The 18277-nt window shown below is 35.6% G+C and overlaps 1 protein-coding gene across 2 annotated transcripts in view; it reads right to left on the minus strand.

The window, feature by feature from the left end:
- LOC148274120 (proteasome activator complex subunit 4-like) overlaps positions 1 to 18277 on the minus strand; it is a 48246-nt gene that overhangs the window by 3199 nt on the left and 26770 nt on the right. For both annotated transcript variants that reach the window (XM_088237601.1, XM_088237600.1), the window contains 14 exons: positions 15744 to 15995; positions 13735 to 13991; positions 12880 to 13125; positions 11904 to 12151; positions 10990 to 11117; positions 10632 to 10814; positions 10014 to 10248; positions 8416 to 8659; positions 6569 to 6724; positions 5334 to 5589; positions 4310 to 4514; positions 3255 to 3460; positions 1693 to 1923; positions 523 to 714 (listed from right to left, as the gene is read on the minus strand). In XM_088237601.1, coding sequence (XP_088093727.1) covers positions 523 to 714; positions 1693 to 1923; positions 3255 to 3460; positions 4310 to 4514; positions 5334 to 5589; positions 6569 to 6724; positions 8416 to 8659; positions 10014 to 10248; positions 10632 to 10814; positions 10990 to 11117; positions 11904 to 12151; positions 12880 to 13125; positions 13735 to 13991; positions 15744 to 15995 — 3039 coding nt within the window. The remainder of the gene's footprint in view (positions 1 to 522; positions 715 to 1692; positions 1924 to 3254; positions 3461 to 4309; positions 4515 to 5333; positions 5590 to 6568; positions 6725 to 8415; positions 8660 to 10013; positions 10249 to 10631; positions 10815 to 10989; positions 11118 to 11903; positions 12152 to 12879; positions 13126 to 13734; positions 13992 to 15743; positions 15996 to 18277) is intronic.

Here is an 18277-nt window from a genome sequence, read left to right on the forward strand (position 1 = left end):
AAAAAAAAAAAAAAATTAGAAATTAAAACATATCTACATCAATAAAACGAAAAAGGATTTTCAAGAAACTATAATTACATTCTTATATATGAAACATATTCCTCAGCTTCCTGTCTAGACTTTTTAGTAATCCATTTATGTACTCTAGCTTTGAAAATATTGTTTTTCATTTTGTTCGCCAATATGTCCTTGCTTAAAAAGTTGTATAGCTTAGGGGCCAGAAACGTATAATGCCTTTGTCCGTAATTTGTTTTTTTCTTTGGGAGCAGAAGTATTGTCTTTTGTCTTTGCCTAGTGTCGTAAATTTGTTGTCCGTCATTTATGTAATTTTTATGAATAAAGTTACTGTCATTCAGTTTTAAAATCACTTCAAAGACAAACCGGCGAATCGCCGGCTTTGTGTGTCAGAGACAAATTGACCATGGACGGTGATACGCCAGCTTTGTGTTGCAATGGGTTAAACAATTTTCAACATTTATATAACATGTAATCTTCAAGAAATTAAGCTGCTATAAAACTTACCGATATTGGCAACGGATCATTGATATGTCTTCCTAGCAGTGAGAATATTTTGGGAAGGTAGGGGGGAACACTGTACGGATGAGCCGCAATAAAAGCACACAATCCCAACACTCCACAGTGCCTCTTGACAAGAGATTCAGTCGCGCCAGGACCCTTGCTCACTTTTCCCTTGCATAAACTCGTGAAATGATCCTAAAGCAGAAAAAAAGACGGTAATTCGATGGCTTTGGCATCGCAATATTCCCAATAATTAATTACATCACATAAGCCCCAAGATATAAAAAATATTGCATTCAATGATTGTTATATGAATCACATTCTTCGAGAATTCTCAAGTATGCCTGCATAGACAAAAACAATCAATAAAAATAACAAAATAAATCAAGTAGTTTGATATATATTGCGGGGTATATACTACAACCAGGGGTGCTATTCTGAACCACTCTCGTGGCACAAGAAAACAGTTTTTCTCATGTATTTTGTATGTAAATACACGAGATAATACGGCCACGAGAGCATTTGGAATACCAGCCCAGGTAATGCCAAAGTCAGAATTTTTAAGTTAACCACTAAAAACACTTCTTTGTATCAAATCATATTATTATCATGATTTGAATGCACCATCTGTCTATTTCTAACATTCATGTAGCACGAACACGTGCTGCCCACGCAGAGAGTAAAAAAGGTCAGCACATATCGCAAGTAATTTTAATGACTTTGAGAATTTTCAATAAGTGGTTTTAATTAACATCAATTCTTAACGGCGACAAAACATGAAGGAGGCAAACGCCCCAAATCAGCAGATAAAAGATAAAAGAAAATACTGGAAGAAATTAATATGGGAAGATACTGGAAGAGATCACTGAAAAAATTGACCTTTTGCATTATTCGTGTGCGACAGATGGGCCCAATAAGCCTCTGAAAAAATATCGATGGTAAATAAATAACCCATGTTACTATTTTTATATGTTCAGATTACATGTTTTTTAAAAATTAAGATACAATAAATCGTAAACAATTATTTTTTTAAATCCCGATTTTAATTTTATTCAAGAAAACCTATCCAGCAATGGTCTCTTTTAGCATACTTTTTTAACACAGTACTGTGTGTAAAAGAAGTTCCAGTGTATTGTATTACATACTGTATTTTCTATACAAGTTCTATCTTACCAAAAGCTTCTCCTGATTCTCTGCAAAGCCACAGTGCAGTAGACCGGCCATAACCTGGGCCGAGGTTTCCCTCACTTCGGGGCGAGCATCGGCCATCAGCCTCAGCACGGTGCGAAGGACAGCATCCTGCAGCGCCGGCTCTGCGGAGACCAGGGCCATGTTGTGGAACACCAGAGACTGGAGGAAACCGAGGCAGGAGGCACGGGCACACCATGATGGGAAATCGCACACCTGTGACAAAATATTTTTTTTTAATTCACGCATTTTAAAATTACGAATCTATCATTTTTGCAAAAATATTGTGCAAGCGCCAATTATATTAATAACTATTTTACAAATATTCGAACAATACCTATTTAAATTTGTATTTAAAAAAAGTAAACGGATAATGGAAGTGTGTAGAAACTACATAGATCCAACTCTACGGCCATACAACTACTACAACATAATTCTAGGTAAAACTTGATGACTTGTTCCTTACCTAAACCGCACGTACACAGACTACAAATTGAATGTACCTCTCAAATTGACATTTTTAATTTGAGTCTCTGTGAATTCTAATAATCTCTTTATGAATATTTTATGATGTTCTATAGTAACGATTAACAATTAATTTGCAAGAACTACTTATAATAATGATCTGCTGTCAACTCATTTTATTTTCATATTATACCGACTTTTTCATATCTTTTGTATGCTGACATACATATATATTTTTCTTTTTCATTTTATATACCCATGTTTTGATATTGTTTTTATTTTTGTATAGCTGAACTTATTACCATGTTATATTTTATATTGTAAAAGGCACTTGTTCCATATAATAAATAAATGAAAAATGTATGTTCGTCCTCTCCTGGAGTATGCCTACCAAATCTGGAGTCCCTATTTTATGATAGGCATAGAGTTGTTGAGAAAGTCAAGAGAAGGGTGACTAAAATAGAAGTTTCTTTACAGAATAAAACATTCGACAACCGCTTAAGAGAGCTTGTTGAGTTCTCTTGCATAGCAGAGGCAGCATGGTGAGTATTGTTTAAATCGAAACAGAGCAATATAGTGTATCAAAGTTATCAATAAATATTTACTATGAATAATAACCGCCATCTCAGAGATCATTAATCGAAATTTAACTCTACCTGTTTCACATCCAACCGCGGGAGGGAAGAACTTCCTAATAATCCGAGTTGTGGAGCAATGGAATAGTCTTCCCGAGAAAGTGATTGTTGCACACCCGGTTAATGAGTTCAAAAACCGTCTGGGCAAGCACATAAAATTTATAATCTTTTCATTCAATTCACATTTTCTATTCAAAACACAGTGCATATGTTGAACTTGCATCAGCTTAATAGCTGCTAGAGTATATAATTATAAAAATCTTATCAGATTTGAATTCATGTCTGATTTGATCATTAGTAATGCTGTCGTACATCAAGATCCCGCACATTTATCTAAAAGATCGCATTTCCAGCGCGTTCATTTTGCCTTCATCCTTTCTCTGCCAGTTCCATGTCTCACTTTCGCACATAAGTGTAGGTATTGTATTTAAAAAATTATATTATTACCTTTTCAACAGTCTGCAATGCCACGGCCAGAGTCTGAGGCGCATGCAAGGACTGTGCAAGGGACGAGAGAAGAGATCCACACAGGCGACATAGTTCTTCATCACCCTCCTTGGAGCCGAGAGCACACGCGGCCGGTACTAGAGTGTAGTATGCGTCGCGAGCGCCAAAAACATTGCGCGATATCGCACAGATCACCCATTTCGCAGCTAAAATACGAGGCAAAAACATTATTAGTTTAAAAAAAAACAATGAATAAAGAAGCTACCTTTTTACGTAAGTCTTATTTAAGCGTGATATTTATTTAATTTAATTTTTTATTAGTATTTTTGTACAATTATATTTGCACATTATCTGGCTATTGTCAAATGGCAATTTCTTACATCCAACTAATCAAATCTAGTGCATGCAAGATGATCCGACAATCGAGCTGCATGGTCAAAATAAATTTGAGTTTATAAAAGCAGGAATTATAGATGGGAAAATGCTTTTATGAATCATCAAAAATAAATGCAATTTTTTTTAATGAAATATATTTTCAGAATGTCCATATTTTACTCCTTCATGGGAGATTAAGATAAGATGGAATATTTGAAGAAATAGGGATGATTAAATATTATTTTTTTCATTTATTTATTTATTAGTTTATACATACAATGTTATATAGACGGGGAGGTGAATTTTCAACAGTGTGCAAAACAATTATTTAAATTCACCAATAACTGATTGTTAGCCCTGTTAATTCCTCGACTTCTAAAATATCTATCATTGCTGGATCACCTTCCATTTTTTTTCTTCCGAATGAGTTAAATAAAAAGGAATATGAATTGTAGAAAGTAAATAAGGGGTCGAGGCTGGCAAAAAATGGGATGATTGCTGCAACAAGCGTTTTGGTTCCTTATTTTCTGTGATTGCATGTAAAAATATATGTATATTACATTAATTGAAAACCCATTTTATTAAATACATAAACCCAATGTCCCATAAATAAGGTTTTTACTCTTCTTTTTGCTTTCCTGTAAAATTTGTTAAAACCATATCACAAAATTTAGTTTCACCTGTTTTAAAGAATCTGAGATTGTCATGGTCACAATCATCATTCTTCGGGCTATTTTCTTCATTTTCATTGATTTGTTTATCCTCAGTCAGAGTTGAAACTAGAGTATTCTCCAGAATGTGGTTGATTGGGGAGCTTTGTTCATTGGAATCGACAAATGCACTTATCATTCCTTCTGGTGGAGAACTTTTACCATTTTCGGCTTCCTGCAAAAACAATTCGATTTAGGGATTAAGAATACATACAGTGATACCTCATTTTTATGTTTTCCTGCATTTTATGACGAAATGTTCAGGTCCCATTTATTTCCATACATTCTCATTCAAATATTCCCCCCAATAAACGTTTTTTACATTTATCATAAGCCCGGTTTTACATTTTAAAATTTTCAAAACTCATTCGATGTGTCAAAAAACGCCATTGCGTTTGTCCAAAATGGAGAGTAAAAGGTCAATAAAAAAAGGGTAAATTATTGCCTAAAACTAAATTCAAAACAGTTACACTACGATTGTCATTTTTATTGATGTGTCTAATTTTCTTAAAGTTTATTCTACATTGTATTTTGATACATTTTTCAAGAAAATACAATCTTACTGACGTTCCGATGTCCTTTGGGGTTGGTTTTTGATTATGTCTTTATACTTTTATCGTTTTTGAACAAAAACGCAATATTGACATTTTAATAAATTGAAATTTCAAGAGAAACTATAATTAGAATTAAAATTGAATGCTATGTCAAGGTGATTCGGTTTGGACTCCAGTCCAGAACCATGAAATACTGCAATGAAAAACCATCTACATATTTTACAAATATTTCAGGTCGGCCATGCCAGGATCTCACGCGGTAGGCAAATGCACCGACCAGTACACCATGAGACAGACTAATTTCTAGTTGATTTTCTGTTTCGGGATTTTCACTTGCACAAACGCACATCTATATTTATCAATCCGATCAGATGCAGCAATTAATGTTAGTTTCATAATGAAAGAAAACATATTTTATTTTTATAAATAAACAAACTTGCCTTTAAAAGGTCCGCATTCAGCAGATTAGATTTCTTCAGTTCCTTCATAATTTTACCAACAGCAGCCATGTTAATAGATCCTTTCTCAATTCCGCCTTTAGCTACGGTGCTCTGTATTACGGATCTCATATCATCAGTGAGAAACTTGGAAGAATTTGGTTTTGATATGCTTAAATTTGCAATATCAATCATTTCCAAGTCATTGCCATTACTATTTTCAGGAGAAAGGGTCAACACTTTATTCGAGAATAGCACTCTGGAAGTTAGTCAAGAGAAAACCATAAATTAATGAAAGCATTCATACTTACAGACATTTTATTTAAATTTTTTAAATGATGGCACTGAAATTTGTGGAGCAGTTTAAGCAAAGAACATAAAGGCTAAATTTACAGTACAAATGTAAATGAAAAATGTGTAAATTATTTTCTCAAACCAAATTCAAAGTAGGTGCAGTGTAATTGACCATTTTGTTTAAGCGTCTAATTTTGACATGTTACTAAATAGTGACATGAAGTTGACGCATGTTTAGAAAGATTTAAGCCTTTACATCAATAAATAACGATACAGAAACTTTAAAAATTTGGCAATAGAAATATTATTTGAAGTTATAAACATAATGTGAAAAGAATATAGTTTTAACAGTTATCAAAAGATTGTTTGACAGTTTTGCCGTTAACTGTAAATGACAGTTGAAATTCAGTGGTACCATACTAAATAAAGTGATACCATATAAATAAAATTTCCCGATATTTAGGGAAAAAATATTTGTATGCATTACAATGCAGTGTAACATTCACCATTCTGCCTGTATTTGAACATCTATATTCCTTCAATTCTTTCATCTGTTGATGTTTGTGAAGTTAAAGAGCTGAAACCTTTATTTATGCGGGTGAGATTCATCTAATTGAATTATTTCACCTACATACTAGGCAAAGCCTGAAAATATTATTTTTTCAATTTCTATACTTCTTCATGGACCAGGTAATTTATCAACAATTTATCAACACAGTGTGTAAAGTGGCCACTTAAACCAGCCATTGACAGGTCATAAGCCCTGTAGATGCCTTGACTTCTATATTACCTTCTCTTAAATGTTCTTCATCTCTGTTGTAATGTGTTGATAACATTTCTACACTTACATAACACACTTTTTACAAAGAAACATTTCCATTTATTATAGTTAAATATAAACCTCCAAAAGGAACCCTCACTAATTAATTTGTTATTAAAATTACCTATGATTATTGGAGCTGGTGGCTTCCTTCATCCCTTCAGCCAAAAGTGTTTCAAGCGAAGAGGATATTTCTTCCATCATTTCATTTATACTGGGGCCGGTAGTTTGAGACCCTCCCGGGAATGTTATGTCTACTTCGAAGAGATTCGACATTAAGCTGTAGAAAAATAAATTGTCAAAGGATATATAATTTATTGCCTACCAAATCTGGCATCTCTATTTTAATAAAAACACAGAGTTGTTGCAGAAAGTTCAGAGAAGGAGTAATTACAATCAGTATTCATTATTAGTCACATCAGATCATACGGCGTTGTAAAGGTGTGAGTGTATACTACTACGCTTATTTGACAGTATTTTTCTTGGTCTGTTCAGTCGTGAACTATCGTGCGTCGAATATGTGGGTCTCAAAGGAAAAAATTCGCCATATTTTACATGTTTACTACCTGGAAGGGAAAAACGCGTCAAAGCGACCAAAAATTTTTTACGATGTATACGGGTTGATACTCGGTTCATGCTGCGCAACAGTGGTTTGAGCGAATTCGTTCTGGTGTAGTAGAGGTCAATGATGCACCACGCTCTGGCAGGCCTGTCGTCGAAAATGTCGATAAAATCATGGAAAATATCAAAATAGTCCGTCATGTGAGCCGTCGTAGCATCGCCCGGGAGCTGAATATCGATCATAAAACCGTTTCGAACCATTTGCAGAAGGCTGGATTTAAAAAAAAGCTAGATGTTTGGTTGCCACAAGAGCTGACGTAAAAAAATATCATGAACGGAATTTCCATCTGCGAATCGCTGCTGAATCGCAACAAAATCGATCCATTTCTGAAGCGGATGGTATGTAACTGGTGATGAAAAGTAGGTAACTTACGACCATGTCAAGCGACAGAGATCGTGGTCGAAAGCCAACGAAGCTGCCGAGTCGAGCCAGAACTGATGGCCAGGAAGGTCATGCTGTGTGTTTGATGGGATTTGCAAGAAATCCTCTACTATGAGCTGCTCCCCTATGGCCAAACTCTCAATTCTGCCTTCTACTGTGAACAACTCGACCGTTTGAAGCTGGCGATCAAGCAGAAGCGACCAGCATTAGTGAATAGGAGAGGAATTGTGTTTCATCAGGACAACGCCAGGTCGCACACATCTTTGATGACGCGCCAGAAGCTCCGGGAGCTCGGATGGGAAGTTCTTATGCTTCCGCCCTATGGTCCGGACCTGGCACCGAGTGACTACTAACTGTTCCTGTCTATGGCTAACGCACTTGAGGGTACAATTTGGCTTCAATGGAGGACTGTGAAAATTGGTTGTCCGAGTTTTTTGCCAATAGGGATAAAGGCTTCTACGAGAGCGGCGTTATGAAATTGGATTCTCATTGACAACAAGTTATCAAACAGAACGGCGCATATTTGACTTAAATCAAATGATTGCAACACTTTTTATGAAGCATTAAAATAAAGTAAAAAATACAAAATTACTTTTTCCCCAACCTATTATATGTATTATTTTATTTGATTAGAAGCCTTCAAAATGGAATGTCAAGTAGATAAAAGTGAGCATATTCGACACTGCCTATGTTCGTGTTAAAGCTGCTTGCAATATTTGCGCAATGTAAGGTGAATATACAAAGAACAGCTTATAGATGGTTTTTGTGTTTCAAAGACAGAAATTCGACTGGTGGACTTCGATGAGAGCTGCTTAAACCATATTATTCATGAAGATCTCCTTCAAACCAGCGTAGAATTGGCTGAGCAGGGGAATTGTAGTGACATGACTGTATACTAGCTGTATATGTCCTACAATCGGCCTGCGGCGCGCACACCACCCACTATCACTACGAGTGTTCACAATTACCTGGCGACCCTCTCCCGAATTAGCTGGTAGGGGTGGCGCAACATGGCGCGGTGGCGCAGCGCGGCCAGCAGGCGACTCGCGTGCCGCGCGCCCCGCCACGGGTGCTGCGCCACGGCGGCCTGCAGCGCGTACAGGCGCCCGCCCAGCGCGCCGGCACCGCCGCCCCAGCCGCCCTGTAGCGCGCGCACCACCCACGCTAGCCGCGACGGGTCCATGCGCTCGGCGCCTGTCGCGAAACACGTCCCTGGAAACAATAAACGCAATCATGGATGGATCGGACAATTTTGGGTCCACTATTATTTCTTATATACATAAATGAACTATGTGATCTTAAAGTAGAAGGAGAAATATTGTCATATGCTGATGACACTGCTACTATTGTTTATAATAAAACATGGGAGTCAACCTTTAATGACGCTACAAAAAGTATTACAATAGTTAATAACTGGCTTGAAACAAATTTACTTAGTTTAAATAAAGAAAAAACCATGTATTTGGCTTTTCAAATCTCAAACAAAAGTGGCCCTTCACAGAATTTGTCAATTAAAATCCATGATTTAAAATGTAATGTAGATATCTGTAATAAGTGCTTAAAAAAAGGGGGAAAGCTGTAAATATTTGGGTATATACATAGATTATAGGCAAAAATGGGAAAAACATGCTAAACTAACAGACAAACTCAGATATTTATCTTATGTTTTCCAAAGACTAAAAAATATTTTAACCAAAGAAAAACTAAAAATGGTAGATTACGCTTTAATTCAATCTTTAATAACATATGGTATAATAGGATGGTGAGGAGCCTTGGACGTGCATAGTCGCTCAATAGAAATTTCACAGCAAAATATAATTCAGATAATGTACAAAAAACATAGACTATTTCCTAGTAATGAACTATACGTAGAGAGTAGACTCCTTAGTTCTAGAAAATTATGTTTATTTCAGTGCCTGAAATACTTGTATGTTCACTTAAATAGAGAATTATTAGGCAATAATTTAAATCGTATTAGCAATAGATCCTATAGTGTACTGTCGGTTATAGGATGCAGAACTAAGTTCGCACAGAGGCACTCCTTACATGTTGATCCAAGATCCTTAAATCTTCTACATAAGCCTATCGCTGGTATTTATCGCATTTAAAGTAGGTTTGAGGTCTTGGATTAGCATGGAAGGAACAGATAAACCCCTTCTTTAAAAAAAAATCATTAAAATTAAAAATAAAATGCATACTACAAATAAATCCTGTTTTCGTAATATCAGCATATGTTCATTTTGTTTTTTTTCTTTTTCTTTTCTTTTCTTTTCTTTTCTTTTCATGGTCATGTCATACCATATTTATATGCTATAAACTTATTAATCATTAAAAAAGGAATGGCCCACGCTCAGACGCTGAAGTCTTTGTGGGCATTTTTTTCTAAATTATGTTATGGCTTAATTTTAAGACGTATTTTTGTAATTAAAATTCTATGTAAATATGTATGGAAAAATAAACAAATAAAAAAAATTATAAAATCGGAAAACTGGAGATAAACACTACAGCGATAGCCGACTGTTGACCTGCTAGTGAATATTAATTTTAATAATTTAATTGAACATACCCCAATCAGCCACATTCTCAGTGGTCATGTTATCGAGAGCATCCTGTATGATCGGCTCCATTTGTTCACGAAGGGCTTCCACCTTGCGGTAAGGCCAGTGCTTGGTTCCCTTGAGGATGCCGGCCATCAGCTCTGCCCCGCAGCGCTGAACGGCTTCTTGCTTGTCGCACACCATGCGGCGAAGGTGATCCAGGTACATGGGAAGGAAGGCGTCACCGAATATACGGAATAACCTCTGAAAAATATAAAGAATAAATATTTTTATTGCTGAAAACTCTACAGCTTTCAATTACACCTCTAACACAATAAATTTCTTGTCACGCATAGTGGAATAAGTTTCCTAATATAGTTGTCTATTCCACTACCGTCAACTAATTTAAAAACCACGGCTGTATATCACACTACGGTCAACCAATTTAAAAACTGTGGATGTCCATTCCACGACATCAGGGACTATGAAACAACATATGTAGATTTAAATGAAAAAATGATTTCTTCAATTCTACCATCTGTTGATTTTTATATTATTAAAGATTTTTTCTATGAAAAACAGCTTGATGGTAGAGTGGAGAGGCCATTTAATATATTGCAAACAAACAGTGTGAATATGTGTAATACCTTAAACAACGCAAATCTGAATCCATTGAATCTATCTTTTCCCTTTTTGTCTTCCATTGTAAAGAACTTCATTAACTTGTCAACGTTTTCTTTATTACTGAAGAAGTTAAATATTTCTCTATCCGTTTCGTCGAGGCTATTGGGACCTTCGAATTCAGGCTGCTCCGAAGGTGATGCATACATCTAAAAAAGTATATTTAATCGTAATTATTAATTACAAATACAGCGATTAGATGAACAATAAGGAAATATCACATACTACCAATACCTATAAAAATATATGAAATGGATTAAAAATAATTCATTGTATTTTCGAAATCAATATGGATATTGTGGAGAAATGTTTACATAAATTTACCTGAAAAGGTTTAGGCCAGCGATAATATCCATAGCACTCCTTGTGAATGTACGGATTCTTGTTCCACGATTCCTCCGTGTACTGTTTATCCATATCAAACTGCAACCATTCATTATCGGGTCGAATTCCTAGATTTAGAACAAAGTGACGAATTAATATTAATTACACCTGCAATTTACGTGCGGATCAAAAATGGAAACAATGAGGAAGTTTAGTGTCTTTTTTTAATTTTTTCATTTGTTATTTTTATCGTATTATCGGCGCTATGATTTTTTAAAGTTTTGTATTTCTGAAATAACTGCGTGTGATGTTAGAGGTTCTTCTCTGTCAGTTCTTCCGATTGGTTCGTTTACGGTAACTTCACAGCTCTCATATCATTGGTTGGTCCATACGAGACATCGACATCGGAAAAGAGGGAAGTGAATTCTTCACTGACTGGACTTAAATTGATTGGACATGATCAATTTGCCAAAATGATTAAGAAGGCCGTGAAATTCTTTTTTGAAGCCACCAGATCTCTATATCTGACAGGATCTACAACAGGACCTTGGATAGTAGAGAGAAGCTCCATTCCATATTCATAGAGCGGGGGAAATGGACAAGACTGCAGGATGTGTTGTGGATGTGCATGAGATCGATTAGGAAATCCGCAGCAGCACGAAGGGGAATGAATGATACTAAAAACAAATCATTTTTCATTAAATTTATCATGACCTGATAAAAATAGGTCAGGAATAATCCAAAGAGATTTTAAGTGCTAACGGATTGAGGGGAAAAAAGAAAGGTTACCCTCCCTGAAGGGGAAAATTCCCATCACGACTGCCTGGCATCGAGAAGAGCATTTGAAGACATTTTTTTATTTACCTGAAAATATGCTGAAAATTGTAAAATAAACTCAATAACATCAGACAAACCTGGAATGGGTGGAATCGCTGGCTCCGGCACTCCGGCCATTTCATATGGATCGACATCGATCATAACGTGCTTCTTCTTTCTCTGCTTGAGAACTAAGGATATCAACTTTAAAGCCATCTTCCTAATGAGTATTGAATCGTGAATGAGACTCTGCGTCACGAGTTTCACAGCGCTAGTTGAGTATTTTATATCTAAATGCATCAAACTTGGCAGTAATGCTACGCACATCATCGAATGACGCCAATGCCTAGAACCACACACAATAAAATAAATAAAAATGGATATATTGTGTATGTAATACATAAATTCAAAAATGTGCAAAATTTAATCAGATTTAGTTTATTTTTTAAAACAAAACGGCAATTAAAAACATTAGAACAGCTTACAATACAATATTTTCTAGTAGTACTATAGTACAATTCTTCTAAGAATAGTCACGTAACATTTCTACTTGGGAATGTGCCGACTCTCAAATTTAATCCAGAAATGGTCGATTTTAGTTTCGTATGTAAATCAACTTTCTGTAAGAAAATGTAGACAGCTTCCATAAGTAACAGCGGTGGTTTGACTTTGTAAGGAATGAAGAAACAAGAGAAGGGATGCAGCTGTTTCCGTTGACAGCTATCATCGAACAGAGGCAATGCAGTTGGCTAGAGTATATACTACATTTGACATGTCCATCTGCAAGTATTTGTTGGATTCGGTCATGCCATGTCGTTCTCAGTCTTCCTCGTTTTCTGCATCTATCAACATTTGCATCGTAATTCTTTTTAGCCGTTCTTTCGCCCTACATATCCAAACCAACGCAGAACTCCTTTCTTGATTTTGTCAATAATGCTTATCTTAGCCTTACATTCATGCACCTACCCTGCAAAGTTTTACCACAAATTCGCCTGATAGATCGCATTTGCATTCGCAGTGATCTCACATTGGCTAAATTTAATTATTAATATTATAATCCAACATGTGACTCACAATTGAGTAGACCCCGCCCCTTGGACAAGTACATCCAATAAATGATTGTAGAGTCTAGCATTTTCTTCTCCCGTCCGTTTAAGGGATTCATCTGACTCGGCAACCAACTTCATAAACTCGGGATCATTTAGATCGGCTTCTGATAGTAAATCTCTGGCTCTCTCCGTACACTTCTGAGACCACTTGGGATAAATGGTTATTGTGGGAAAGTGTAATTGGACCGAGTTCACAATGTGGTCTAGAAGCCTAGAAAATTAAACAAAAATATTATGATGGTAAGATTTTAAGAACAGCGAAGAGAACTTCTAATGATATGCGTTTTTGAACAGCCTTCGTGGTGTAGTGATAAAGACGCTTGACTCACGCACGGGAGGTTCTGGGTTCGGATTTGGATTCGTAAGAAAACAAACATTAAAATGTGTTTTTCCTCAAGCTCGAGTGTTCTATGCCGTAATTTCCCACTGTAAATGGGCCTCCTGGCCTGTTGTGGTGGTATAATACAATGAAATTTTTTTTTTTTTAAACATAAACATAACACGGCACCAATTATGAACACAACACAATATGTAATACAACTTTTTAAAGAGGACAACAAAATGTAACGAGAATGCTTTTTTTTGTTGTGAATATGGAGTGTGGTGTATGAAGTGATGTGTATTAAATGTGGTGTTTACATTGTGTGTATTATGGTAGTAGATTTAGTATTTTTTTCTTTTTCTTTATTTAAATTCCAAAAGCCTTTGCGCTCTATAGCTGCAAGATGTGCGGAGATGTAAACAAGAAGCAATCCTACATAAATCATTAAAAATAACACAAGTAACAAAGATACAAAGACAAATTCAAAGCAGAATTTACCTGATAACACTTAATTTCTCGCTCGGCTTGGAATGCACAATGGCTGGCCAGAGGGCGGCCGGAACCTTCCAATCGTGTCGGGTAACAAGAGGCGTCTGTTTGGGTCCCAAGAGGCAGTAAAGCGCCCCTTTTAGCCGCTCGTGCTCTGTTTCCGGGTTAGCAGAGAGGCACTCCACAAGCTGTGATATGATGGAATTGTACGAGTATGTGAAGTGTGAAATCATCCAATTTAGGCGGGCTTGAGCGCGGATTCTTACCTGGAGAAAAAAGTTGTACAGAAATTAACACTTCTGTTGTACTTAACTATTAGTAGCATAATAATATTTTTTAATATATAATTTTAATTGTCACTATTCAAATGCGATCTCTCAGGTGAATGTATGGTAAAACTGTGTACACAAACATCGAGATCCATGCATTATGTAAGGCTGAGAAATAAGCATTATCGTCAAAATCAAGAAAGGAGTGCCACGTAGGTTTAGGATCACAATGTTTTTATTTTTTTTTTTGTTAGAATTTATTTTATAAACTCTTGTGGATTACATTCATTCAAGAAAATATTTTTTCTTTTTTAAATTCATATTCTGTTCATATTTTTAACATATTTTGTAAAGGTTGTCTGAGTCTCTTGTTTAGTTTTGTGTGGTAGTTTATTGTATAATTTCAGTCACTGGTTCATTAGTCTCGACTGTCCTTGTCTTGTTTTAGAATGTTGTACATGTTTTTGTTCTGATATTCTCGTATTGTGTCCATGTTTACTACAATTTTATTTAAGTTTTAATTCTTTGTCTACAATTACTTCAGTGGCTAATTTATGAATAAATGTTAAGGGTTCTAGTTGAAAAAGTTCAGTTATACAGAGTGTTCATTAAACCCTGTCACATCCAAAACCACGATGATCAGTATGAGCAAGAAGACATTTTGGAACGAAAATAAAAGTTAAAAAATAAAATAAAACAAAGGGGGGAGGGGGGAGTCTGATACACTGACAACTGAGCTCCTCTCACTTCTCCCTTACAGAAGTAAGCAACCATTTGTTTTTTTTAAATATTTTAAATTTTCTTTGTTCTAAATATTTTTTTAAACAAACAAACCATCACGCCGTTTCTCCGTAAGGGTAGGCAGAGAGGATAGAACGCCACAACACTCTATCTCGCTTCCTCTACATTCTTACATCTTCTCATGCACGCGCGCCAATTATTTCGACTTTTGACATGTCCATCTTTAAGTATTTGTTGGATTTGGTCATGCCATGTCTTTCCTCTATTTCTGCATCCATCAACATTCGCATTGTAAATATTCTTAGCCGTTCTCTTGCTGTCCATTCGTTCTACATGTTCAAACCAGCGCAGAGCTCCTTTCTTGATTTTGTCGATAATGCTTGTCTCAGCCTTACACGTACTTAAATATGCTAATATGTCTTCTTGTCCATACTGATCATCGTGATTTTGGATGTGACAGGGTTTAAAGAACACCTGTATATTAAATTGTTTAATTTGTTTAGAGTTCTTTAGTTGCTGTTGGATAAGGGAGGTCATACGTCTAATTTGATATTTTATTTTGCTGTCTTTGTAGTCTGTTTATGTCATTTTGATTTCCTGTTCCCCATAGTAGTTGCATATAACATATTTTAGTTTTTTCATAGGCTTCATACATTCGATTTTTTTCCATTTTTGGAACAAAGTTTTTGATTTTGAAAAAAAAACTCGATAATGTTACCACTTTACTAATTAAATTATTGATACGAATTATCCATGTCAATTGTTAGTCCTAAGTATTTAACATGTTCAATTTCAATAAGCCCTTCATCATTTATGTAAAAATCACCAACAAGCCACAGAAAGTGGCTTGGTGGAATTTTAATTATTGTAAAAATTAATTAATAATATTAAAAATGGATAATATTACATTTTTTTCCATTGCCTTGTCTTTCAATACTGCTATTTTTTACCATAGGAGGAAAGTCACAAGAACACAAACTTACTTAATAATGTTTGATTTTCACTCACCGCACTGTACATACTAGTGGACAGGGTGACCAGATCCCTCATGACATCGGCGTGGGACTGCGTGAGCCCGCCCCCAGTCTGGGCCCTGAACTCCTGCTGCAGCAAGGCCCGGTCAGCCAGCAAGGCCCGCGGGTGGCCCGGTCGTCCCACCAGGCGGTCCTCCAGGGTACGCTTCACGGCCGAGAAAGCCTTCAGGTGGGCCTCAAACTGGGAGGATGAGAAGTTGGTGTGTGAGACTATCTGATCCCAAATCTGCAAATCAATTGACAAAAATGTTAATTTAATACAATATATATCATGAAAGTAAGTTCCATTAGACATGTTATAGAAAACAAAACAAACAAACAAACCATCACGCCGTTTCCCCGTAGGGGTAGGCATACAGACCTCGCTTCCTCTACATTCATACATCTTCTCATGCACGCACGCCGATTGTTCCTACTTTTAACATGTCCATCTTCAAGTATTTGATGGACTTGATCGTGCCATGTCTTTCTCGGTCTTCCTCGTTTTCTGCATCCATCAACATCAGTAGCGATGGGAAATCATAAAATTTCAAATGCACGCAGGCACATCACCGCACACACTCATTTGTAGTGCACAATGAGGAAGTTCAGTGTCTTTTTTTTATTTGTTAATAGAATATTAAACTAAGCAAATTTTTTTTTTTATATATCGTATTATCAGCGCTATGATTTTTTAAAGGTTTGTATTTCTGAAATAACTCCGCGTGTGACATCAGAGGTTGTTCTATGACAGTTCTTCTGATAGGTTTGCGTATGGTAACCAAACCGGATATCCTTCAAAGCTCTCATATCATTGGATGGTTCATATGAACCAGTGACGTCATTCAATGTAGTGCATTTTTGGTAAAATATATCTTTTTTTTTGTACACTTTTAAGAAATTTTAAAGTACAATTTAATGCTCTTATTTTTACCGCCCGCAAGAAAACATTTTTTGGTGCCTAATTTCCCGTAGGGCTGAAGTTCCTCATTGAGTTGATAAATATTAAAAGCCAGTATGTCCACCCAATTTTTTTTATATTTGTTCTACACAATGTAGAGAAAAGAAATATGATCATTTCAGTACTGTTCAAATTAAAACATGTCCTCATAATTACAATAAAACACTGTCAAAAAACTTGGTTTCAATTCAGAAGCTAGTAGCTGAAAGTGAATCGTAGTGGACATACTTGCATTTGATATTTATCAACTCAATTGAGCACTACAAACATGTAATGTTCAGCGCTACCCAGCAGGAGTTTTACTAACTAGAATGTACTGTGTAAAGTTAGCTTCAGTGTGTGGTAGTATAGTTCTTAAAATATAGCTTGATTAGAATGACAGTTATCGGCAAACTTTGTAGTAACGTCTAAGGAGTGATTTATATTGACACATAAAAAATCATTAGCATCTGGCATATTAATTTATTTTCTTAATACAATGCTTGACATATAAATCAACATAATTATATAAAATCAGCTTTAAAACTAAAATGAATCTAATTATTAATGACGTACTTACAAGGTTACATCATTTTGCAAAAACTTTAGATATGGGACAAAATAATCAATGTAAATTGATCGAATAAAAAAATAATTCATTTGAAGTTGTTCATGAAAAAAGTATAAATGTCTTATTTTTTGGTGTCTTAACACACTATAATAGGCTTGTTTTTGCGTTTTTATATCAATTTGCATGAAAAAACTGATAAAATCGATTTGATCGGTACATGGTCAGTGATCAGTACTTTCCCATCACTAGTCACATTAGTTTGGCAGTTGTTTTTAATCAAGCTATATTTTAAGGACTATAATCTTGCTACCTACTAACCTGCCTATCAGGTGCTAAACTTATTAAAATTGTATTGTTTGAAGTTAGATTCAGGGTGTTGTTAGCTAGAATGTACTGTATGAAGTTTTTGCGAGGTGTTTATTTAAATAGATTTTTCAAAATTACGGCGTACACACGTCCTAATTTACGTGCAACCGCAAAAAAAATAGTATGTTAATTTTAAGCAATAATCTTAAAGCTGATATGCTTAAATCTATTTTAACAAAAAATTAATCTTAAACCAAAATGTTCACATAGCGTGTGTCTATTTACCTCAAGGACGCAATTACAACACAGCGGTAAATTCTTTTTTATCATTATTAAGTTCGGTCCGTGACCAATGTCCCGGTGACGCTGTAATAGTGATGGGTGATTTCAATATGCCAAACATCACCTGGATTATTGGACAACATAACAATTCTCTTATACCGCACTCCGTAAGTCATCACACTGACGCTGCATTTATAGATACCCTATACTACACTGGACTTTTACAATATAATAACATTTTGAATCTCAACGGTAAAATACTTGATTTGGTTATTAGTAATATTGAATGCCAAATACTGCACAGTGATTCACCTTTAGTAAAGGAAGACTCCCATCACCCTGCATTAAAGATCACACTTCTGGTAGAACCGGTAAATAGCTCTCTTTTTGGTGCTCAAAGGGAAGTTTTACTATTTCGATACGGTGATTA

This window comes from Micrasema longulum, unplaced genomic scaffold (genome assembly GCF_059751315.1).
Source record: "Micrasema longulum isolate JH-2025_06_02 unplaced genomic scaffold, ASM5975131v1 h1tg001750l, whole genome shotgun sequence".
Classification (NCBI taxonomy): Eukaryota; Metazoa; Arthropoda; class Insecta; order Trichoptera; family Brachycentridae; genus Micrasema; species Micrasema longulum.